This window comes from Prunus mume, linkage group LG3 (genome assembly GCF_029339155.1).
Source record: "Prunus mume cultivar Tortuosa linkage group LG3, ASM2933915v1, whole genome shotgun sequence".
Lineage (NCBI taxonomy): Eukaryota > Viridiplantae > Streptophyta > Magnoliopsida > Rosales > Rosaceae > Prunus > Prunus mume.
In genome coordinates this window covers 22,444,104-22,468,394 of record NC_142700.1, presented here as the reverse complement: position 1 = coordinate 22,468,394, position 24,291 = coordinate 22,444,104, and the positions used below count along the sequence as shown (strand labels likewise).

The following is a 24,291-nucleotide window of genomic DNA, read 5'->3' as shown; positions in this document are numbered from 1 at the left end:
CAAAGTATTTTTGGATATACATATGCAGGATATCTCTCTGATCCACATAATGGTCGTTCACAAACTTGCTATGTATTTACCTGTGGAGGGACAACAATCTCATGGCGTTCCATAAAGCAAACATTAGTGGCTACATCCTCCAATCACTCAGAAATACTTGCACTCCATGAAGCGAGTCATGAATGCGTTTGGTTAATATCAATAATCCATCATATACGGAGCACATGTTATTTACCTTCAGTGAAAAATACTCCAACAACCATATATGAAGATAATGCTGCTTGTATTACTTAAATCAAGATAGGATACATCAAGGGAGATAGGACCAAACACATATCACCAAAGTTTTTCCACACACACGAACTTCAGGAGAATCAAGAAATTGAAGTCAAACAGATACTTTCAAGTGATAATCTGGCTGATCTTTTCACCAAATTGTTACTGAAATGCACATTTCAAAAACTGGTGCATGACATTGGATTACGTCGACTTTCCAATTAGTAAAATTAATGACATACTTATCAGGGGGAGCGTGCTATCAACAAAGTTTCTTTACACTATACTCTTTTATCTTCGCCTAGGTTTTTATCTCAACGATTTTTTCCTGGCACGCATGTTAGTGTCATATACACAGAATTTTATGTTACACATGGTTATGTACTATTTTTCTCTTCGACCAGTTTTTGTCTCACTGAATTTTACCGGCAATGTTTTTAATGAAGCATATTCCATGCATGATGGACATCAAAGGGGGAGTGTTGCAAATACATGTTGTAAATCAATATAGATTAATATGAATGCCCATCATTACCAATCATCCCTACCATTATATACTTACCCCACAATTCTATCATTATATTTGAAACCTATCATATGACTCACCACCCTATATTATATTTTAAATCGTAGTGAATGGTGTATTCAGTGGCAGACCCACAGAGGCGCAAGGAGGTGCAGTTGCACCTCCCATTGTCGGAAAAAGCTTTGGAGGTGTCGGAGTTGCCCCTTTGCTATGGTGCCCACCAACCTGCTTGAGCAAATACCGACAGTATTCTTCTTTCACTTGCCTTACTTTTTTTAAAGTCTGGCCAAAACGACGCTCGTTTTGGGCCAGGCAAAAAAAACAAAACCTTGCAAATCACTGACACGGAATGAAAGCCTCCCAATCCAATTTGAAGAAGCTGTGCAAGGTGATATCACTGATATGCAGCAAATCTCAATTTGCTTTTAATCATGCAAGATGCCTCATCCCAAATCCTAATATGAATTTCAACAGAGATGGAGTCCTTGCCTTTGAATTTCAGCAATTTTAGTTCTGCTTCCTTTCCTCTGTTTTTGTTAGTGATAAGTTTTATTATTATTATTTTTATTCAGTCCTTGGCCAATATCAAAACCATTATTGTTGTTTTCTTTTTGTAGAGAACTCCAAGTCTTTTATAAAAACGGATTCATCGATCAAGTCTTGTGCCAAGGAACAAAATATTGTATCAATCAAACCTCCAAAGTATGTTCGAATGTAATTCATAGTTAATCTAGAAAGAAAGAAAAAAAGATGAAACATGCTGCGCTTTTTTTTTTCTTCTTTATCAACTGTTGCACTCGCACCAGTTTCGTTTTTGGCATATAAATGAAATTTGCATTGTTTAAATTATAAGGCTATTTGGCTGTAAATTTTTTTAAAGCTTTTAGTATTTCAAAATTGCACATCCACTGAAAAATTCTTAGATCCACCAATAAGTGTATTACTTATGCCTATAAATAGACACCAACAATAATAAGAATGAGGAACTAGAACACAAGAATAAATGAGTTTTCTTCTTCCAAATCTCTCTCCAAAATCCTCTTCATTTTATAACAGGATAGCAATTTAAAAGACACCTACAATTTGGTAACAATTCGAAACCACCTTCAAAATTCGGGAAGTTTCATGTAGTCAATTCAAAAATAAGTATTTCGTGGACCAATCTCATTTGGCAATTTGTCTCTAGTCTTTCACGAATTTTAGAAGCGACAAAAATAGAAATAGAGAAAGGACGAGCCCAATCTCTCAAATAATGTAGCTCTACCTCTACTTGACACCGTTGCTGTCCCCACATCCCGGCAACCTGAAAAAGAGCATATTATTCACCAAGGTTTGCCAACGAGGTGATGATCTCCCAAATTTTTTGACTCTGTTGTATTTCCATGAAGAAACCAGCGAAAATTTCAGAAAGAGAGAGACATATTCGACATGGGTTTCTCCAAAGACAATCTTAAAGGCTTTGTTTTGGCTTTGCTTTCAAGTGGGTTCATAGGGGCAAGCTTTATTATCAAGAAGAAAGGCCTCAGAAGAGCCGCAGCTGCTTCTGGGGTCAGAGCTGGTGACTTTCTGTTCATTTATTTATTCTCAATCTCGGTTTTTCTTTTACCTATATTGGTTTTATCAGATGGGGTTTTTTTTCTTCTATTGATTGGTTTGTTATTGATCCTTGATTGTTGTAGGTTATGGCGGGTACTCTTATCTCTTGGAGCCTCTGTGGTGGCTGGGCTTTATTACAAGTAAGCTTCTACTTCTGTTTTTGGCTTTTTGGTTCTGTTTCATAATGTTTGTAAGACAGCCAAAATTCTGATAACTGTTGTCGTTTTTTGTATATTTTTATCGTTGAATATAGATTCTGCAAATAGTTATGGCCATGTTGTCTATAAAACTTTATGGATTATGGTCATTACTTGCTCTTATGAGTTTTTGGTATTGCATCACCATTCGTGCTTCATTTTGTAATCGAGTTCAAGTGCTTGTCATGGGAAATAATTTTCTTCACCATGGAAGTAATGCTATTGTTGCGTTGTAGCAATTGATGTTTTCCAATGTCACTATGTCAGTTAAAAGTACGGGTTTTGGTACTCATTTTGTTCGTTCAATTCCACTGATGGTTTGCAGAATCTCTCTTGATTTATGATTTTTGATATAGTGATTGTTGGAGAGATTGCAAACTTTGTTGCCTATGCATTTGCTCCGGCAGTTCTTGTTACCCCTCTCGGTGCATTAAGTATAATTGTAAGGTAACTGCTCATATATTGCTTTTGATTCCGTGCTTGGTCGTTCGTATATATTTTTATCATGTCCTATGATGTTGTTAGGTTTTACTAATAATGTTTAAAAATTGAATGGTATGGTGTAGTGCTGTGCTGGCTCATTTTATCTTGAAGGAGAGGTTGCACCGGCTTGGAGTTCTGGGCTGTGTAATGTGCATTGCTGGGTCTATCATTATTGTTATCCATGCACCAAAGGAGCATTCTATAACGTCAGTTCTTGAAATATGGAGTATGGCAACTCAGCCAGGTTTGATTCAGGCTATTTGTTTTATTCGAATTCCTTTTTCTCTGTTTTCTTGAGCTCTATATGATTCTTCATTGGAAATTAACAGCATATACTGTCTATTTCAGCTTTTTTGCTTTATGTGGGCTCGGTGGTTGTTCTGGTTTTCATACTAGTCTTCCATTTTGCACCACAGTGTGGGCACACGAATGTGCTAGTTTTCACCGGCATTTGTTCATTGATGGGTTCTCTCTCGGTAAATTGTTTCAAGTACTTATAAGCTTTAGTTCATTTCTGTCTTACTGTATTGAGTTTCTCTCTTTTCAACCTATGGTGTTCTCCAAAAAAATAAAAATAAAGAGGAAACCTGATCCTCTCTCATTCTTGTCTTCCTGTACTAAAATAATTATGCATTATACAGAATGTAAGAATTTAAACTTTAAGCACAAAGTTCACACATAAAACTAGTGTTCAAATTGTTCTAATATCAACCTGTAAGTTCTTCATGCTCAAATTTCATTCTAAAGTTACAGTACAGATTTATTTCGAGAAAGTATAGGGTGGGGACTGGGTGGGTAATTGATACATAAGTCAAACTGATTACTTAGTTGGATGAAGACAAATTTCTGTTAGCACATCAATCTACACAGCCCCTGTAGTCTGCTTTAAATGATTTTTTGTTATCAAATTATTTCCTTTCAATTTTAATAATATCTGGATCTCTCGTAATTTACATGCATTGTTTTCCATGATTCTGCAGGTGATGAGTGTTAAAGCCCTAGGAACTGCTCTGAAATTAACTTTTGAGGGGAAGAATCAGTTAATCTATCCAGAGACGTGGTTTTTTATGTTGGTCGTAGCTACATGCGTTATCACTCAAATGAATTATTTGAATAAGGTTAGAAACTCCATTTCATTGTGAATATGTTAGATATGGACATAGTCTGATTCATAGGAGTCTTTTGGAAGTTCTTGCTCTTGTACTGTTCTTCCACCTTTCCCCTTCTCCAGAATAGTTTTCTGGCTATTCCCTTGTCCTGCCGTTTGCTTTGCTCTTGTGCATTGCATCTATCACTAACAGAAAAAGTAGTCTGAACATAAGTAGGCTTTTGTTTAGTCTATAAAATTTGACAAGTTCAGGGACGAGTGGTTCTACATACTTTTCAGAGGATGTATGGGAAACCCATCAAGTTTTGTTCAGTTTTAGACCTTTTCCCGTCTTTAAGATTAATCTTGTTCTATCCTCACTACTAAGTTAGTCAAAGAAAGCAGTTTTCTAATGAATATATGCTGCAAAAGAAAAAAAAAATCGGTATTGAAAATACATTTGTACAACTCAAAGTCTGTAGCTGCCTTCGGTGGAGGCTTTAACTACAATTAATCATAGGATAATTTCATGTCATATGATCTTTTCAAATTTCTGTGTAATGTTCAGTATAGTTTCCATGTTAACATGTGGTTGTCACATCTCTTACTCATATTTTCATATAATTTTTTTTTCTTCACTAGAGTGGTTGGTGGCATTGATAACATATTACATGTCATTTAAAGAGTGGTGGTGATGCAGGACAAAGAGAAATAATATCCAAGTAAGATCAAAATGGAAATTTATGGAATGCAAGGAGAAAATTAAAAGAAAACGATAGAAACTAATAGCATCACACCAATAGTGTTTTTGGAATCACTTATAGAGGCCTTAGGCATCACACCTAGGCTCAGGTTGCATCGTACATACCTTGAGAGAAGTAAAGCTGATGTTACTTTATTCAATCATCAAAATCTGTTCTCTATGATCACGACTAGATAATTTATAGAACCTAAACCTAAGAACTTTGGATAAAAAAGTACTAAAATATCCTTCACTTAAACAGCCTTAAAACGACTCTTCAAACAGAAAACGGAAGAGAAACCCTAGGTATATTTAAGTATCCTTACCTTAAATAATGTTAAAATAAAACAGTCCACCATTATTGACTGAACTTGCCCAAGCCCAACTATTTACTATCCTTAATGCACCCAACCCAACTGTGCCACACTATGGCTTGAGCCTTGGATATACCATGCCTTTGATAAACCTTTAAGGGTTCCTGCCACTTTTGTTTCTCCTCAGTTGGTGGTAGAGGATATTTTCTGAATGTTGCATGTTTATCCCTTGGATTCTAGTTTGGAACTCAACTGAAGCCATCAAGCATGGCTCATTGATGTAATTCCTCAGGATAGTTTAATTACTTCAATTCTTGCTGGCAAGAACACGATTTTGCACAAGTTTCCAGTTGCCTAAGATTTCTTAGGTTATATTTGTTAGAATGTTTCATATCTTACATTCAATGAACCAATGTGGTAGAACATAGCTGGCTTGCCTATTTGGGTCATGGCTGGAATCTGGGCTGCATATTAAGATTCTTTAGAAATACTCAGTTAGTCAATTCAATTTAACTCACATTCTGCTATTGACTTGAGAATACATGAAAATAGTTATTCTGAAATTTCCAGGAGTTTGCTTTACTGATTCCTCTCTTTTATTTATTTATTTTTTGTGAAATCCTGAATAGGAGGGGCATAATGAAAAAAAAGAAAGTAATGAGGTCGGTATTGTAGAGAATAAAGAACCTAAGGGCCCATTTCTGAGGAGTGATTTCAAATATAGGGACTTACTTAATATTTATTATTTATAGCTAAATTGCTCAATTGGACGGGACGGTAATAGTCCTTTTAGTCTTGTTTTAATTAATTTAGCCTTATTATCTCAACTGAATTCTTTACTTTAAATTATTCCATCCCATGACACTGTAATTTAGTTTATGTATAATATAAGGCAGCTTTTTTTTACTAGGTGGAAAAGCATTCAGATCAGAAAGAAAGCATGCAATCCTTAGTTATGCATCCACAGCTTTTTTAATTTGGTACAACTATTTGGGTCTCATCTAGTTCATTACAATAAAAGATATATAACTTGGTTTGTCAACATTTCTGTAAGCATCTTAAAAAACATAATTAAAAGGTAAAAATAACTTGAGGGTTATTCTTTATTGCAGTAGTAGTTTGGCTCTTGCTTTTTGCGCGTGCATGAACATATATATGGATACATTCAAGGATACATGTATACCATATATATGTATGTTTCTTTAGAAGAATTAAAGGAATCTTTGTATTCATATTTTCTACTGAACCACTCAACTCTGATTTTTCAGGCGCTTGATACATTCAACACTGCAGTCGTGTCCCCTATTTATTATGTCATGTTTACAACGCTGGCAATCATTGCTAGTGTCATAATGTTTAAGGTATTGTTCCCTTAAAAAAAAAAAAAAAAATTGTTTAAGGTATTGTTAAGTGATAGTATTATAAGTTGGACATGTCATGGTGTCATCTCTTTGCCAAGTCTAGCTTCAGTTCCAAGTTGGATTGTTGTTAATGTGATTGATTTTAACAGAAGGCATGAATCTGGAATGTGACTACAAGGCATACACTGAAAAGTAGCTCCAGTAGATCCTTGTGTGGATAATAACATCTGATTTGGCATTTCAAGCAAAGATCATCCAGTTAAGAAAATCACACTTTTTATGAGGCTAAAGCCAGGTCCATTAATTTAGTTGACATGAAAAAATGTTGGTTCTTTGGTTGATTGGAATTGGTAAGGGACTTCATAAAAAGCTGACGAAAGTGTACAATGTCAGTGCTACTAACTATACTTAAAATTAACCTATATTAGAATTAGTCAAACTTAGCCATCCAGTACTCTTGATCCAAATTGGAGGGCTAACTTTATGACAGGGAGAATTCTAAAGGGTTTGCTCTACTTTTTGTATCAGAATTGTTGTTCAGACACTCAATTTCTACTGCTTAAAATGTGATGTATATCTGCACTATAAAAGAGAAGAAACAGAGTCAGATTTCAGTTTCTTGGTTAGACCAACTTACAGAAAATAGGTTAGACCAACTTACAGAAAATATTTTTTTGCATAGAATGCTATGTGACCATTCTTTCTAGCAAAATATTTTTTGTTCTTCTACTAAAACCACAGGCTGTTGATTGTGGAGTTAGTTTGATGACATTAATTACATACTGCTTTTTATGATTTTAGGATTGGGATGACCAAAGTGGGGGAGCCATCCTATCAGAAATATGTGGATTTATTGTTGTATTATGTGGGACCATCTTATTGCATTCAACAAAAGAATTTGAAAGAAGCTCTTCGTTTAGAGGTGTGAGACCAATCTGTTCTTTTACCTTTTTTTTTTCTCTCTCTACTCTAGTATCATCTATTTCCTAACCAGTTGACTCTCTTAAATTTCCAATTATTTTGTGCTTTATGCTTGTTGAAATAAACAGGTGGTAGTTATATGCCTGTGTCACCTTCATTATCTGCGCGACTTTGTAGTGGCGGGAATGGAGAATTAGAGAAACATGAAGAAGAAGATGGGTCACCTTCGGAGGAAATTTGCTTAAGAAGACAAGAATTGTACTAGATCATATCTAGGATGATACCATTCCATTCCATATACCTACAAGGCAAGCAAGAGTTAAGTGCCAACCATTGTTTTACCATTGTCCATTAGATGAATCTATGCTTGCCCCATCTTTGTCAAATCCAAACTTACAGTGCTGGGTGGTGGCTGTTTGCTGAACTGCCAACTGCATTTTCTGTGTAGACGAGGAGGAATGGATTGACAATGCTGACTTAACCTAGGGCTTCGCAGACAGTTCGTCCAAGATTTCAATAATGGGTGGTTTGTTCACATTATGAAATAAGGAAAGATAGCTTTAAAATCATGTGAAGCCAAAGCATACATGAAGACCTGGATTTTATATCCAGGCAGGGCTTTTCTTTGTTGAGGTTAACTACGGCGAAAATTGATGTATGAAGGAGCTCAAGGTCAGTGGGGAGTTGAAGTTTCTGCCCAATTTTTTTCCTGGTGACTTCAAACATAGATTTTTTTAGTTTGCTTATTGGTACTAATTCTTTTAGGGGTGGTTGGGGTTGGTGATTTGCCCTTTTTCGCTTTTTGGAAGGCATAATAAGAAATACGTCTTTGTAGAGTTCTGTAACCGCTTATGATTGTACTTTTTGAAGATTGCTGAGTTGATCTAGAAATGTTTATGCACACACATTGTGTTTGTGACTTTTGTTGGATCAATACAACCGTTTTTCTGATCAAATAAAAACCAATTCTAATACCTTTTCTTCTGTGCAAATCGATTTTCTAGTACCAATCCATCATGTCCTTTTGGATCAATCCCTACAAATTCTGTTTAAATGAAATACTACAGAGACTTGTCATTTTGTGTGAGCCATCCTTGTGTGATTGGATACACATTTACTGCAGGCTTTTTAAAAATAAAAATAAAACTAAATGGTTGGTTTCATAAAAGACTTACGTTTGATGCATTAGTTAAAACATTGTTTAAGCAATTCATCTTCGGTTTAATCATCTCTACACGGATTTTGGTTGTCTAGCTCAAGCAGTGAATGTGCTTGTGAGAGATGACACTGTGAAAGCATTGAATGTGCTTTTCTTGTTGCCATTCTGATAGGAGAGACATATATAAAGAGAGGAGATTTTAGGGTTGGTTGTCAGGGAAGGGAGAATAATTTACATAACAGGGATGCCACTGTGGCATCTCAAGCCTATCACACCTTGCCATGTTAGAAAGTTGTGTTGCCATATCGGAAAGTTAAAACACATAGCAATGAGTGATTGGCACGAGATAACACTACAGTGGTATTTCCGGTATAAAAAAGCTTTTCTCTAGGGAAGGGACCGCGTGTTGTCAGCCACTGGCGAATGCAAAGGGGGGTTATTGGGGTTGATTTGCCCCATGAAATTAGTTCAAATGTGCATATTTGATGGTTTTATTGATACGTGATAGCTAGTGCATGGGCATATTGGATGGCTTTTTTGATATGTGATAGCTAGGGTAACAAAGAGGGAAAAATAAATGAAACTTAATTTTCATTTTCCGGCTAGGAAAGCAATTAGAGTATAAAAAAAAAAACTATTGTTTAATTTTTGCAGTTATTTTTGTCAAAAAAAATGTATGGAGACTTTTACACCAAGACTCCTTGGGGTACAAAACACTGATCCGCCCTGTTGTCGGCGATTGGTTGGTGAGATTTTCCTTCATTTTTGTCTTCAAGGGCATATTAGTAACTTCATATTTTCTTTGGGCGAGGAACAGACAAGCAAAACGCATAAAACAAACAAGGAGAGGCCAATTGGTCTAGTCTAGTTAAAAAGCGTTGATTTGTAGGAGGTAATCTCATGCTCGTGCCATATGATACTTTAGTAGTAGGTGTCGTGAAACCCTTATCATGACACTTTGATAGTGTATGACAAAACAAAAACAAAAAACTATGGATTGTAAACCAGGGAGAGAAAAAAATAAGGGTTATTTACTGTAGATGTCCTGAACTTGGCCTCAATTTGCAATTGGGTCGTTAACTTTTTTTTTTGCAATTACATTCGTTAACTCGATAAATAGTTCCAATTGGATCCTACCGTCCAACTCTGTCAATTTATCTGTCAAAGTGACAGGGTAAAAGCGTCCTTTCGGGTTCTTCATCCATCATTGACCACAACCCCACCTTCTTCATCCATCATCAACCCTAACAACCCCACCTCCATCTTCACAAGTTTACAATACAAATCCATATCAAACAATTTGTGATTGGTAGAAACCACATAAAAGAATTTAACCACAAAAAGAAAAAAAACCATGCTATGAATTCAAAGGTCCGTAAAATTTGTAGAACCCATTTGTGCACTGACAATTCCTACAAGCCTCACTACTCTAAAACCCAACCTGACAACACAAACACACTGCCTAAGCCACCATCGCCGTCTGCATTGTCCCAAGGCGAAAGAGGGGGAATGGGTTGCGAGAGAGAAGGAGAGACAGAGCGAAAGATAGAGGGATTTGGATTGACGCTTCTTCCTCTGCGATTTTCATCCAAAACCTAATTATGTGATTGCATTTGGTACAATTCAGAAACAATAAATGATTTTTATAATCTGCAATTTCTTGGAAGCTTTGTTTTTTCGGAAATGTAATTTGATTGTTTGTGCACAGAGCAAAGCATAGCAAATTGATGGAAGGTTTTCACAGCAACTCGAGAATGGCGAAATTGCTCAAAGGAAACTTGGAGAATGTGGACCTTAACTCGCAAATGTTCAGGTACTTGTGCGCGCAATCTCAGAGTCAGTCGCTGATGGACGCCTTGAAGCAGCGTCGTCGCCACCTCTCACTGCTTTTGCCTTTCGGAGAATCTGATGGAGAGGCCACAACCTTCGATAGTTTATAGAACACCGATGAGAGGGGTGCAGAGGGAGGAGGTCCTGGTCATGGATTGTGTTTTAGTCGCCGGAGAAGGAAGAAGCTCAAGGTCTGCTTTTGATATGTCGTCATCTTCTTCTTCTTCGGATTCTTCGGGGAAGATTTTGTACAAGACCGACCTTTGCAGGTCCTGAGAGGATTCTGGAAGTTGCCGCTACACCTCCAAAGGCCAGGAAGAGACAGAGCGAAAGAGATAGAGGGATTTGGATTTGGAATTTTCATTTTTAAGTATATTTATTATTTTAATTTAATTTTTTTCTTCACTTTTTTCAGTTTTTTTCTTTAATTTTAAAATTTTAAAAATATTTTAATTTAGATGGATGGTTTTAGCCCTCAAATTAACGGCCAAATTGACAGAAGGACTCAATTGGAACTATTTATCGAGTTAACGGATGTAATTGCAGAAAAGAAAAGTTCACTGACTCAATTGCAAATGGGAGCCAAATTCAGGGACGTCTACAGTAAATAACCCAAAAAATAAATATGTTTTTTGGGTTGAGAGACCAAACAAGACTTAGCACTGAAGTAATGTAATTTATTAAAAAAAATATCTTCATATATCAAACAAAGTCCCTCCCAAAAGAAAGCGAAAGAGGAAAGAGGCTCAATTTGGGCTTTTACTCGTCTATCTGAACCGTGAAGCAAAAACCCCAAAACACACAAACCAAACGAGAATGGCAGCGAATGTTGGGAAATTCTTCGAGTCGGTTGGCAACTTCTTCTCCGGTGGCGATCAGATCCCATGGTGCGACCGTGACGTTATCGTTGTAAGCATTTTTCTAAACTTATTTGTTATTATTTATTGCTTAAAATTTTGGCATACATGTGAAATTGGTTTGCAGCTTATGGTTTTAAGAGCTAATTAACTTTCGATAGAATTAATTCGATTATTTGATTTTCTAGGGTATATTAAAAGACTTTGCTTGTCAAGGTTTTGTTGTTAGCTTGCTTGTATGTATAAATCCGTCTTATAATGGATCATGGTTTTCATTTTCTCCAGATTTTAACTTCTCTAATTGCAATTATTTGGCTACTTCGTTGAATTATTTAATGGATAATAATAATAACGATGTGGGGATTAAATTAGATGAATGTAAAATTGAATCCCCTATTAAAGCATCGTTGCGGGATACTCCATTTGTTAAGAGTTTCGATTTCAGCAGCTCCTTTGCAATTTCGGGTTTGAAACAGCTTTTACAAAAACAATTAGCATCTCATTGTAGAAAGTGTAGAGGTTCTTAAGAAGTAATAACCAACCTTACAATCTTTCCAGATCAGAGTGTTTTGTCTATATTATGATGCACTGATGTATTCCCTCTTGTTTTATTCTTCCCAATTATTATTATTTTCTTTTTAAAATAAAAAAATAAAAAAATCATGTTGCTTTTTACTAGAAACTGCATTGTGGTTGCAGCTCGCATGATAGTTTCAGTTTAATTTGCTACAAGTGAAAACAATCAAGTGCTTTACATATTGTGATGAGTAAGATAAAGAATATGGATCTTGTTACAACTCTAATACTTAAGTAACTACGTCTTCTACTCCTTGATTCCTCGAACTAATGAGGAGTAGTAACTAGTTCTTAACGATCTATGAGAGCCAACCCGCATTACTGGGGTTGGAGTTCCGTAAGGGCTATCCAGAGGTTGGAGTATAATGCCTTGGTAGAATAGTGCTTAGTCATTGAATACCAGTAGATGTGTGAACATACTAGGGAATATGGCTACCACCTCACCAAGGTAAAAGTGGTACCTTGTGATTTGGAACCATGGTGGGATCTTACGGTCTTAAAGATTAAATGACTAAGCCTTACACAGCTCTAATATTGACTGGTTCATAACAGAGTCCTAATCAGCATCGTGGTGTCAGCTGGAATGGTCAGGCACATGGTTTGCTCCCATGTGGTCTGTTTGAAACTCCCAAAAGGATCTACCTAGCTATTTGCTAGTCTTTTCTGCTGCCCAAAAATTGTAGGGTTTGGTGAGGGGCCCCAGTTTCAAATCTGTGTCCGCACAATGGATTGGTGCATTTGTGGGTATTAAAAAAGGAAAAAAGAAACAGAGTCCTAATCCCAAAAGATGTGGAAATAAATGACTAGTAATTTTTGAGCATTCTAAAATGTAAATGCATTTTAAGGACTGCAAGAATTTATTGATGAGTGTTTGGCAGGAGTGGTCATGTTGCATGCCAACTCATCTGATGTTTTCATGTTTCTGAATACATGTTATGACAGGGTTGTGAAAGGGAGGTTTCTGATGCTCAGAAAGGTTCCTCTGATGAATTTTTTAAAGAATGTATCATGCGATTATCATGGGCTCTTGTTCATTCAAGACAGCCAGAAGATGTGCAACGTGGGATAGCAATGCTTGAAGGTTCTTTGTCTCCATCTCTGTCTCTGTCTCTGTCTCTCTCTCACACACCCACACACCCACACACTTTTTCGTTAGGGCTTCTTAGATAAGGTAGTCAGCTTGCCATGTCTCATTTGACTGTATGATGTCTTTAATTACGCAGTGCACCACCTTCATGCTGTTCAATTTATTGATTTTTTGTGCCTTTTTCTGACTTGATATATTTATAATTTGCAGCCTCTGTGGCTGATGCTAATGCTAATGCTAATGCCAGCCCTCTGCAATTGAGAGAGAAGCTGTATCTTCTTGCTGTTGGGTATCACAGAGGTGGTGACCATTCTAGGAGTAGGGAACTTGTGGAACAGTGTTTGATGGTATGATTTTATTTTACGGATTGGATTATGCAAATGTACCAGAGCTTAACGCACGGCCATGCACACTTTGAAATTCTCTGCATGTGTGGATTGCCCTATTTTTGAAAGCATGCATAGTTCAAACTTGGTGGAGAGGTAGAGAAGTTCCTCAGGAGTTATGGGTGGAAAACACCCTGTTATAATGATGCTGAGAAAGATGTGAATCAAGAACCTTTTTTTCTATATAGTAGTGCGGATTGCTTTACAAATGTTGGCCTCATTATATAATATATATGCAGGCAATGAGATATGTTTGTTTTTTTTTCTTTGTTTCTTTTTCCTTGAACTTGTTTGTAACATTACCACGATATGGTTCTTTTGTAGATTGCACCTGATTGGAGGCAGGCACTGACCCTTAAGAAAATGAATGAAGACAAGATCAAAAGAGGTAGAAATCAATCATTGTTCCTCTCTCTCTCTCTCTCTCCATATATATATATATATATATATATAATATTTGTGTAACTTGGCAACTGACAATTCTTCCCCTTTGGTTTGAATGTAGATGGTGCGATTGGCATAGGTATTGCCGCAACTGCTGTTGGACTCATTGCTGGTGGAATTGCAGCAGCTGTGGCTCGCAAGAAGTGACCCAACCCTTCTTAATTCTCTTATATGCTCGACCCATGAATCCTCTTGCCTGTCCGTTCTGTTCCCTGTTCATATAAATTTTAGATGTAAAACTATACAACTTTTAGCAGCTTAAACAAACCAGTTTGGAAAACCTTATATCATGAAGAAAAGTCAATAGAGATGGATTTTCCTTGCTTTATTTCTCTTGGGAAACCTTACAGGAATTATAACTTGTTGAAGTGTTCTGAACTTGCGATGAAATCCTATTAATCGTTTGTGCTTGTTCTCTCACCGTTTTGGGGCAACCGCAGCCTAAAAGTTTGCATGTCATGAATTTGCATCTGCAGCGGGACCCATTTTTGCATATTCTAATACTTATTTGGGATTGATTTGTTTTTGCTGGTAAATGTTTACTTGGGTTGTGTTTCTGTACTATATTTTATTTGCAGTCCAAAAGAGGAGCCAAGAATATGTTATGGGATGAATTGAACGTAACTTCTTTAGAAAATACCACTTTCTTTGACACAATCGAATGGAAAAGGCAAAGAAAAATTTAAATTAGATGAAGGGACAAAGTGATTGTGGTGATGGAGGGGCTGTTGGTCGGCAATGGAGGGCGCTGAATGAAGGATGGTGGAGATGACTGATATAACCACACAAATGAGGGAAAATTTAAGAAATGTAGGCTACACTTATAAACAAATTTCAATTTTTCGTCTTAAAAAAAAATTAAGAGATATGTCCTCAATTATTTTTTTTAGTACAAGCGATGGTCTAAATTTTGGAGAACAATTTCTCATTCACAAACACACATAATTATGATGTTGGCCTCAATTATTGAAAATTCATGATTTGTCACTTAACATTAATTCCATTCTAAATTCCGTTACCCTCCATTTGAATGAAGTAATTGAAAATTGCATAGAATTCTTAAATACTACTCTCATCATTAATGAAAGGATCTAAAGTTATATTCAATATCAGATAATATAGCTACCCAAATTCTTGTTCGACTAATATTACCAACTCTATGGTCCATAAAATGTCAATTCTATGCTGCACGAATATTATAATACAAGAATTTGTAAGACCATGTGGCCATATGATTGTTACACCCAAAAAATTTCATGCTTGCTATTCTTAATGAGTTAACTATATAAAATTAAACAAATGTATCACAATGTGTCATTTTCCTTATCTTGAAAATATATTTTATTTGCTAAAAAAACGAATGATAGTAAGAATTTGGAATCTCCATCAACATACCACTACAATTTTAAAATAAGTTATTCGCAGCAATGGTCCCTCAACTATACTCGTATTTACATTTAGGTCACTAAACTCAATTATTAGTTGCAGACGTCACTCAATTAGGTGTTGTGTTGCGCCATTAGTCCTTCCGTCAAATTTTGTTAAATTTTATGTCAAAAATGAGGATAAATTTGGAAATTCATCCACAACCCTCCATTGCCGCAACCCAATCTTTGCCGACACCAAAAAATTCAATTAAAAAAATGCTGCACAGCAACAAAAATATTTTCAAATATTCATAATAAATCCTTCAAACCAGCAAATAGATTCAAGATCTCTCATTTTACCTTCAGACCAACCCTTCCCCTAAATCACATTGGTCTTCCATAATCTTCGAACACAATTCAAATACACCAATTTAAAACCCGACCCTTTTGCAAGAGCCACTAAATTTGACTCATGGGTGCTAAAATTTGTAGACTTTTGAAACAAAAATGAAAAAGGGTAAGTGCTGAAATGATGAATCTTTAGACCTCCCTGAGGAAGCAAACAAGAATGGAAGGTTGAACCATAGGTTCGGCACAAGAGGAATCTTTATTAGACTCGATTCGCCGTCAGTTTGCAAACCGTGGGTTAGGGTTTTGAAGTTTTGTATAGCAGATCTATGGGAATTTTTATTATTTGATATTAAATTCGAATTTCTGAATTTCCGAATTTACAAATTTAGAAGTTGTGGAGGAAAGGGAGGGTTGTGGATGAATTTTTGAATTTACCCTCACTTTTGACAGAAAATTTAATAGAACTTGATAGAAGGACTAGTGGTGCAACAAGACACATATTTGAGTGACCTCTGCAATTAATAATTGAGTTTAGTGACCCAAATGTAACTACGGGTACAGTTGAGGGACCATTGCTGCGAATAACCCTTTTAAATTTTTTCATTGGAAATAGTAGTTCCGATGGCAGGTAGCGATCAAGGACACCGGTGGCCATGGTGGTATATGTATGGTAGGTTTGGCTTTGTTCTCTAATTAAATTGTCATTATAATGGAATTTTGGAAATATTACCTATTTAGTTAGGTAGCACTTACAATTCAAATCTATTCCTTTGAATTTCATACTTTTTCCATTCTCGATTTAAAGATTTTTTTATTGATTCTATCAAATAAGGAATCTCAAATTTTTTTTTAGAGAGGAATCTCATTTATTAATTTGATGCAATGACTTCCATGTAGATTATATCAAATAAGGATCTGGTTTATTAGTTTGATGAAATTTACAAACTAAACAAAACAAACCATACATGCACAATGAAGATATCCCAACATTTCTGACCAAAAATAAAAAATAAAAAAAATGAAGATATCCCAATAATTTGAAAAAATAAAATAAAAAAATAATTGACAGGATAATAAAAGTATTTGTATTAGATTTAAATAACGGCTGATAAATAATTAGTGAAATTATTTCAATTCTCCCACATAAATAATTAGTGAAATTAGCTAGCAATAAAAGTATTTGTATTAGATTTAAATAATGGCCACTGATAATTTTTTTATTTATTTAAAAAACATTGTTAATTTGCAATGGTTTATTATCACAAAACGTCCATAAGGTATCAGATTGCATCCTTAATGTTTTTTTGTGTCACTTATGGTTTTAAGGTTAGTATGTGCAATCACAAATGGTCCCCTGCCATTAGGTTCTCACAAAACTTATTATTTTCTTTGACGCATACATATATATCATTAAAACATCCTTGAGGTTTACATACTTATCACAAATGGTCCCTACAATTTTTTTTTATTTTTTAATTTAAAAATTATAAAATTTTGGTTTTCTTTTTAAAATTATTTATAAATGAAAAAACCATTTATGGAAGGATTTTAATCTTGAGGACCATTTATGAACCCTAAACCTTTAGTTTTTTTCATTTTTAAATTTTATGAATTTTAAATTATTTTTTTGAAACTTCATTAATTTGTTGATGTGGCATATATATGGAGCCCACATCTACAATAATATAGTGTCACATGTATTTAAAATTTAATATATATTTTAAAATAATTATAATTCATAAAATTTTAAAAAGAAAACAAAAATTTTATGAATTTTAAAATTAAAAAATTAAAAAATTTCGTAAGGACCATTTGTGATAGGTGTGTGAACCTCAAGGATGTTTTGTGATATACATATATGCCACGCCAGCAAACTAACGGAGCTTTTGACGGAGCCTAACGATAGAGACCATTTGTGATCGTGCATACTAACCTTGAAGATCATGAATGACAATAAAAAATATTAAGGATGCAATTTGATAGTTTCGTAAACCTTAGGCATGTTTTGTGATAATAAGTCATTTGCAATTGTAGTATTATTCTCAATAAGAGCAGAAGAGCAACAATGTTCTACTAGCGAGGACTGTGAAGAAGCTTTGTGTGTTTCAAGAACCGTTATTTGCATTGACCACAAATGCAGGTGCTTGGATCCAATTGATTTTGATCGTCAAAGTGAAAGTCAAACCGCTTTTCTTACAAAAGAGTACCATACATGCTCTGGATCCGTTAATTGTAAAGATGTTAGAGCATCATGTGTTTCAAGAACTGTTATTTGTCAAGATGGAAAATGCACATGCCTTTATGATGCTAATGTTGCAACGTTGCCACCAAATTAAATAAATTCCATCCACAAGTGGCTCTGTCATCTTTCTTTAACAAATGATGAACACAATATTTTCGAAAGGCGAAATGGGGAACATCTTCTAGTGAGAAATTTTTGGTATATATATATATATATATACAGAGAGCTTCCATTGAGGGATCCTCAAATAAGCTTATTTGAGGGACACCTTATAGGCCCCACTCCAAATTGTATTTCACTAATCCAAACCGTCTATTTTGTAGATACTCATTCAAAGATCATCTCTACAAAAAATCACTTGAATCCGATATCATTTGATCACTCAATTGAGTTATTGAAATTTTAGTACTTTCTTGAAGTACCGTATTCATTGATTTTGTAATACACAATTAGATGTCGAAACGGTTTCCGATTTGTCTAATTTTTTATAAGGATGATCTATGAATGAAGACCTAAAAAATAAATGGTTTGGATCATTAGGAAAAAATTTGTAGGGTACCCTAATGGGCGTCCCTCAAATAAAATTATTTGAGGGATCCTCAATAGAATGACAGTATATATATATATATATATACACACATTCAGTCTCCTTTTATTGAGGGATCCCTCAAATATTTGAGGGACACCCTTTAGGGTCCCCTACAAATATTTTTTCAGCAATTGAAACCATCTATTTTCTAAGTCTACATTCATAGATTGTCCTTGCAAAAATTAGACAAATCAGAAACCGCTTCTTCAAAATCAATTAACACTTTTCTTTAAGAAAGTACTAAAATTTCAATACTTCAATTGAGTGGTCAATTGATATCGGATTCAAGTGATTTTTTTGTAGAGATAATCTTTGAATGAGTATTTACAAAATAGAAGGTTTGGATTAGTGAAACACGATACGAAGTAGACCTTACAAGGGTGTCTTTCAAATAAGCATATTTGAGAGATCCCTCAACTGAAGCTCCCTATATATTCTATTATGTATTTACTCAACAAGAAACCTATTGATCTTCTCTCTAACTCTCTGTCTTCTGCCCACCGCTCGTGCCCTACCCTAGGGACTTATCGTTTGGAAAGAGGACTCACGAGTCAAACCTTAAGAGAGAAAACAAATAAATGTCTTGAAGAATAAAAGAAGTAGAAGAAGAAAACTACAAAACTTCAACTCAGAAAACCTAAACCAGCCACTTGGGTTGGATGAGTTGCGACTTAGACGAATCCTTACAACTCTTACGGCTCTGATACCAGAAAGGTCTAAAACCAGAGAGGATTAGCATAGATAGTGATGAGACATACATAATAGAATAAGCGAAGTTTAAGCATGAACCTAATTAATGAAAATACAAATATAGAACATAAAAACAATAACATAATGATATGAATTTAAAATACTCAAAATATATTGATAACTTGAAAATAGGCTTATGAGAATATTGGCTTACAAAGATTGAAAGCTAGCTCTCGAGTTCCTATTGTTGTTCTTCATATCATAGTTTATGAGAGAACATTTAAACTGAGAAACTAAAATTTCGCTCTTTTACATTCTGGATACAACTGAGGCTGAAGCCGTCTTAAATAAGAGAAAAGCAAACTCAACTATGATTACATAACTAGGGTAAAGTAACTCAACTAGAATTGGATTTTTTAACACGGGAAGAGAGACTGCAGCTTTAACTCAGGGAATCTACTTTTATCAATTCAACTTTCAATTTTGTCTTCTGCTCATGCTTTTTCTAGCCACCTTTTGCTTTTACTCAGGGGAATCTCATAATGAAGGATTTGCTTTTAGTCTGAATTCAGGTCATAAGCTGGGTAGTCATCATTGGGGTCTTGACCATGAGGATAGTCAGACCATCTCAAAGGGCGATCAGGACTTTTTGACTAGAGGAGAGAGGGCAACAGCTGGAGGACGACTGAGACTCATTGTCTTCATCATCATTCATTTGAGAGGCTTGGAGCATTAGTTGTCGTGGAATATCTTGGAGCTCAGCTTTAGACTTTCCTTCGACGAAGAGGGAGGTCTGAGAAGATTGGGAAGAGGAGGACTTCTGCTTAGGCAACTGAGGTGCAGATACTTGAGGAAAATCTCTATAAACATATTCAGCAATTCGTGGAACCTGAAAGCGATCCCACCACTTAACAGAAAATTGGCGGGAGAAAGTTCTTGTCTCCCAATTAACTGCATAATGCCACTTTAATATCCAGGGAATTTTATAATGGGCAATAAAATGTTGGGAACTTGGAAAAAATAAATCACACTCAGAGAACTTATATTTTTGAGCAAAATAGGTGATTAACTCAGTAACTTGAGACGGTAATATTTCAGATTTAGGATCATGGGTATCCCACCAATGGAGGAACCAATAAGGAAACTCACTGTGAAATTTACTATCAAAGTTTATAAACCAGGAATGGAAAAAATCAGCTATTTGGTGTAGGAAAATATAATACCAGGACTCAATGTAATCAGTATAATTATATTGAAATTTGGATGGAAGGGTTCGTAACTCATAGGGATGTGCTCCCCAACTTTTTTGGCTCAGGATTTGGTGAATGTAAAGGGAATGATAAAGGATTTTTTGAGGATCTTGTTTATCACAGATAGGCTTAATGTCAACTGATTGGGTCTCATGGAGGATTTCTTGGTAAAATTTTAAGGACTTATAAGGACTTTGTGGCAGGAAATGAAAACCATTGGGGAAATGCTCTTTTGCAATCATGGCAGGACTCATTATTTCAGGAATATGAGGCTCAATGATAAAAATATTAGAACTACTTTTGTGAACATAAGGAGACGACTTAGGGTAAGAAGAGATGAGAGTAGCGGTTGAGGAAAGCTGAAAGGAATCATAACTCGAAACTAAGGCAGATGATAATTTGGGCGAAATTGGCCAATCTGTGGTACCTAAAGGATTATAACGATTAACAACTGGGATTGGAGAAAAACTAGGATAAGGAACAATCGAAGAGGGTGACTAAGACTTAGGGAGAGAAGAGCAACTAGACTCAGTTTTGACTGTCTTTTGACTCATTGATGCAAGGAGGATTCTGGGCAACTGGGAAGGTTGGTTTTGATTCTCTTTTTGTTTATCTTTTCTGCTGGCCATTGCATATCCTGCAAAAATTCTCTAGTAAGAAAATCAGGAACATAATTTTCACTTCCTCTCAGATATTCAATTTCAAAATAAAAAATGCTTAAAATAGCTTGCCAACGTGCAAAAATTTGCTTTGATGCAATATTTTGAACATCTTTTTCTAATATATGCTTAGAAGATTTACAATCAACTCTGACTAAAAATTGTTGATTTAATAAATCATCTTGGAATTTAGTAATGCATAATACAATAGCTAGTATTTCCTTTTTTATAGTACTATAATTAGATTGCGACTGGGTCCAAATACCGGAATAGAAGAACAATTTGCTCGGAAGGAGTAGAAGTAGTTTTTTGCTTAAGAATCCCCCCATATCCTATCTCAGAAGCATCTGTTTCAACTATTTTAAAGGAATCTGTTGTAGGAATGCCAAGCCAAGGAAGCATCTTAACATGACTCTTGATTTGTTTGACTATCTCAGTATGAATGGATGACCAAGGAGGAGGATTACTCTGTAGTCTATCAAACAAAGGCTTACACAATTTTCTCAGATTTTGATAGAAGTCAGAAACGTAATTAAGACAACCTAAAAATCTCTGCAACTGATTTTTGTCAATTATCTGATCAGGGAACTTATCTGCAAATTGGATAACTCTATCAATTGGACGGATCTACGACTGATTAATATTAAAGCCAAGGAATCTAATATTGGTTTGGAATGGCTTAATCTTAGGGGCAGAAACAACTAATCCATTTGACTTGACTATTTGGAAAAATTTATGCAGGTGCTTCCAATGTTGTTCTATAGATTGGGAGAAAATAAGAACATCATCAATATAAACAATAGAGAAATGACTGTAAGGATTAAAAATCTCATTCATTATATTTTGAAACTCAATAGGCGCGTTCTTAAGACCAAAAGGCATAACATTCCATTCGTAATGACCAAGGGAGTAACAAAAGCGCTTTGTATCTCATGACTCAGATTTGGATTTGCCAGAACCCACTCTTCAGATCAAATTTGGAGAAGATAACAGCTTTGCTTAAGTGATTAATTAACTCATCAATCAACTCATTAATCTCTGTTTTGCAAAATTCTATCATTTCTTGACTCACATATTTTTCTCAGAAAAATTCTTAACATAAGGTAAACTTACAACATGATTTTTTCTATGCCAAAAAGCAGTGGGTAGATCTGAACATATTTCATATACTAATTTTTTCTCAAATTCTAAGACCTGTTGTTGGAAAGACGGGCTACTTAGTTGAGACTCAATTCTCTTAGTTTTTACTTCTTCTTGAAGATGGCAGACTTGGCTACTTTTGTCTTTTATTAAAGTAATTGTCTTGGCAATATCATTTTTCTGTAAAGATTTTAACTTATGTAACTCGGGTTTGGTTAAAAATTCAAATTTAACTTTCTCACCTAAATGACTTGATACCACACCATCAAATTCAACTTGAAAAGGGTAAAGAAGGCTTATAAAAGGTAATCCTAGAATGACTTTATCAGTTATATTTTTAATTAAAACAAAAGAAGTTTTAAAACAAATTTTATTCTGACAAACATGGGCTTTTGGGATCTCATAGCTTAATTGAAGTAACTTTCCTGAAGCAGTACTTCAGGATTCTCTAGATTTCTTGTAATACTTAGTGGGAATTAAACCTTCTTTTATACAATTAAGATAAGCTCCCGAATCAAATAAGGCAACCGTTTTGAATTCAAAATTTTTAACAACTATAGTAATTTTAGAATACCATTTCCTAAAATGGACTTGTTTGATTAAATTAATGGTTTGTTCTTTCTGTAAAGATTTCTCAGAATTGGAGGGACTGCCAGGTTGACTATTAGACTCAGAGGATTCTTTATTTAGAGAGGGAGTTCAAATCCTGCTTAATTCCATAATTATTAGTTTGTAACTTATGACTTAATTTTTTTAACTCAATTATTTCTTTTTTAATTTTCTTTACTTCAGAATGTAGGTCTTGTAAAGAAACTTCTTTTTTCTTATGGAATCTTTCTAGAGTAGTATTAAGACTTATTGTTGGAGGACTCGGATGACTTGTATTAGTTTCTTGAGTGATGATCTTTCTAAGTTTCTTTAAATATTCAGATTTTAATTCAGGATTTTCTATTTTGCTAATCAAATCTATTAATAATTCTTCTTGTTCTTCTTGCTTAGTTAAAACAACAATAGATTTTAAAGTATTGCGGCATTTATCTCTACATCCTAATTGGATTCTAGGTGAACTTAACTGGGAATCGACAACTCATAGTTAGTTGACTCAGGGTCATTAACCGAAGTTTCAATCTCACTAGACTCAGAATTGCGTATCTCAAGGACTTTAATTAAATTGGCTTTTTCCTCATATGTTATTTTTAGTTGTCGGATAGCATCTTTTACCTTACACTTATTAGCATAGTGACCGAACTTTTGACATTTATAGCATCTTACTTTTCTTTTATCGATACTTTTCTTAAAGTGATGATTATCTTTTGGCACTTTTGACCAATTTTTCTTAGGGTGAGACTTTCTTTTCCTATAGAATTCATTATGCTCATTATTATGTTGGAAGAATTGTTTCTTTCTATTATAATGTCTTTTCTTACGGATATGACTAGGGTAATTCGACTTATTTTTTCTGGAAGGAGGGATAGCAATTAAACCATATTGTTCACAGAAATTTCCTAACTCATATTTAGCAGATTTTCTTTCAGATTGAATTTGTCTACTTATTTTCATATCGACCCACATTTTCATACCTTCTTGATTAATCGTACTAATTATATTACCATAAGTTAAATTATCATAATCTATATGTTCTAACTCATTACTTAAGACTGTTAGGGATAGTTGAGTCAACCTTAGGGGAAGGCCCAATATATTTAAATTGTTTTCCCAACTTTTCTGTTGCACTTTATGATATAAATGTCTTAAAAGCTTTGACGTTGAATATTCAAACTCAGGGTTATGATATGGACCCAGGATCCCAAAATCTAGTAATTATTTACGGGGTTTCATATAAGGTTATGAACACTGTCTGTCCTAAAGCTAAAGAATTAGACAGTAAAGGTGAAACTACCTTGTTCCAAACCAATCTTGAAAAGTCAAACGTGGTAGTCCCAAAAATGATAAAGTGGAGTGATATAACTTTGCCAGAAAAATGGATCTTGGATGAAGTAGCTCCAAAAAGGCCCCTTGAAAATCAGGAGCCTACACGAATCTGGCAATTTGCTGATGGAGAGGTAGAAATACAATTTTCTAGTGTTAGAAGAACTAGAATTGATTTGGCACCCTCTAGATCTAACATAGAACCACATAGATTGAGCACCTCCTCTGATAG

At 34.9% G+C, this 24,291-nt stretch overlaps 2 protein-coding genes across 2 annotated transcripts; both read left to right on the top strand.

Annotated features, from left to right (window-relative positions):
* Positions 1–1,981: 1,981 nt before the first annotated feature.
* Positions 1,982–8,465, top strand: LOC148919115 (putative magnesium transporter NIPA6). The gene is made up of 9 exons (XM_089048321.1): positions 1,982–2,360; positions 2,482–2,538; positions 2,952–3,042; positions 3,162–3,322; positions 3,427–3,554; positions 4,059–4,196; positions 6,490–6,582; positions 7,384–7,504; positions 7,632–8,465. Exons 1-9 carry the CDS (start codon positions 2,231–2,233, stop codon positions 7,766–7,768), a joined length of 1,056 nt encoding a protein of 351 aa, XP_088904447.1. The 5' UTR covers positions 1,982–2,230; the 3' UTR covers positions 7,769–8,465.
* Positions 8,466–11,213: 2,748 nt separating this feature from the next.
* Positions 11,214–14,170, top strand: LOC103326771 (mitochondrial fission 1 protein A). Its single transcript, XM_008229010.3, has 5 exons — positions 11,214–11,401; positions 12,868–13,006; positions 13,223–13,359; positions 13,723–13,786; positions 13,904–14,170. Exons 1-5 carry the CDS (start codon positions 11,309–11,311, stop codon positions 13,987–13,989), a joined length of 519 nt encoding a protein of 172 aa, XP_008227232.2. The 5' UTR covers positions 11,214–11,308; the 3' UTR covers positions 13,990–14,170.
* Positions 14,171–24,291: the final 10,121 nt, after the last annotated feature.

Bases quoted from the DNA above. Each gene is read 5' to 3' on its own strand.
- LOC103326771 (XM_008229010.3), top strand. From the start codon at position 11,309: ATGGCAGCGAATGTTGGGAAATTCTTCGAGTCGGTTGGCAACTTCTTC. The intron at 13,007-13,222 runs GTTCTTTGTCTC...TATAATTTGCAG, and splicing joins TGGGATAGCAATGCTTGAAG to CCTCTGTGGCTGATGCTAAT. The intron at 13,360-13,722 runs GTATGATTTTAT...GTTCTTTTGTAG, and splicing joins TTGTGGAACAGTGTTTGATG to ATTGCACCTGATTGGAGGCA.
- LOC148919115 (XM_089048321.1), top strand. From the start codon at position 2,231: ATGGGTTTCTCCAAAGACAATCTTAAAGGCTTTGTTTTGGCTTTGCTT. The intron at 3,323-3,426 runs GTTTGATTCAGG...TGTCTATTTCAG, and splicing joins GAGTATGGCAACTCAGCCAG to CTTTTTTGCTTTATGTGGGC. The intron at 3,555-4,058 runs GTAAATTGTTTC...ATGATTCTGCAG, and splicing joins CATTGATGGGTTCTCTCTCG to GTGATGAGTGTTAAAGCCCT.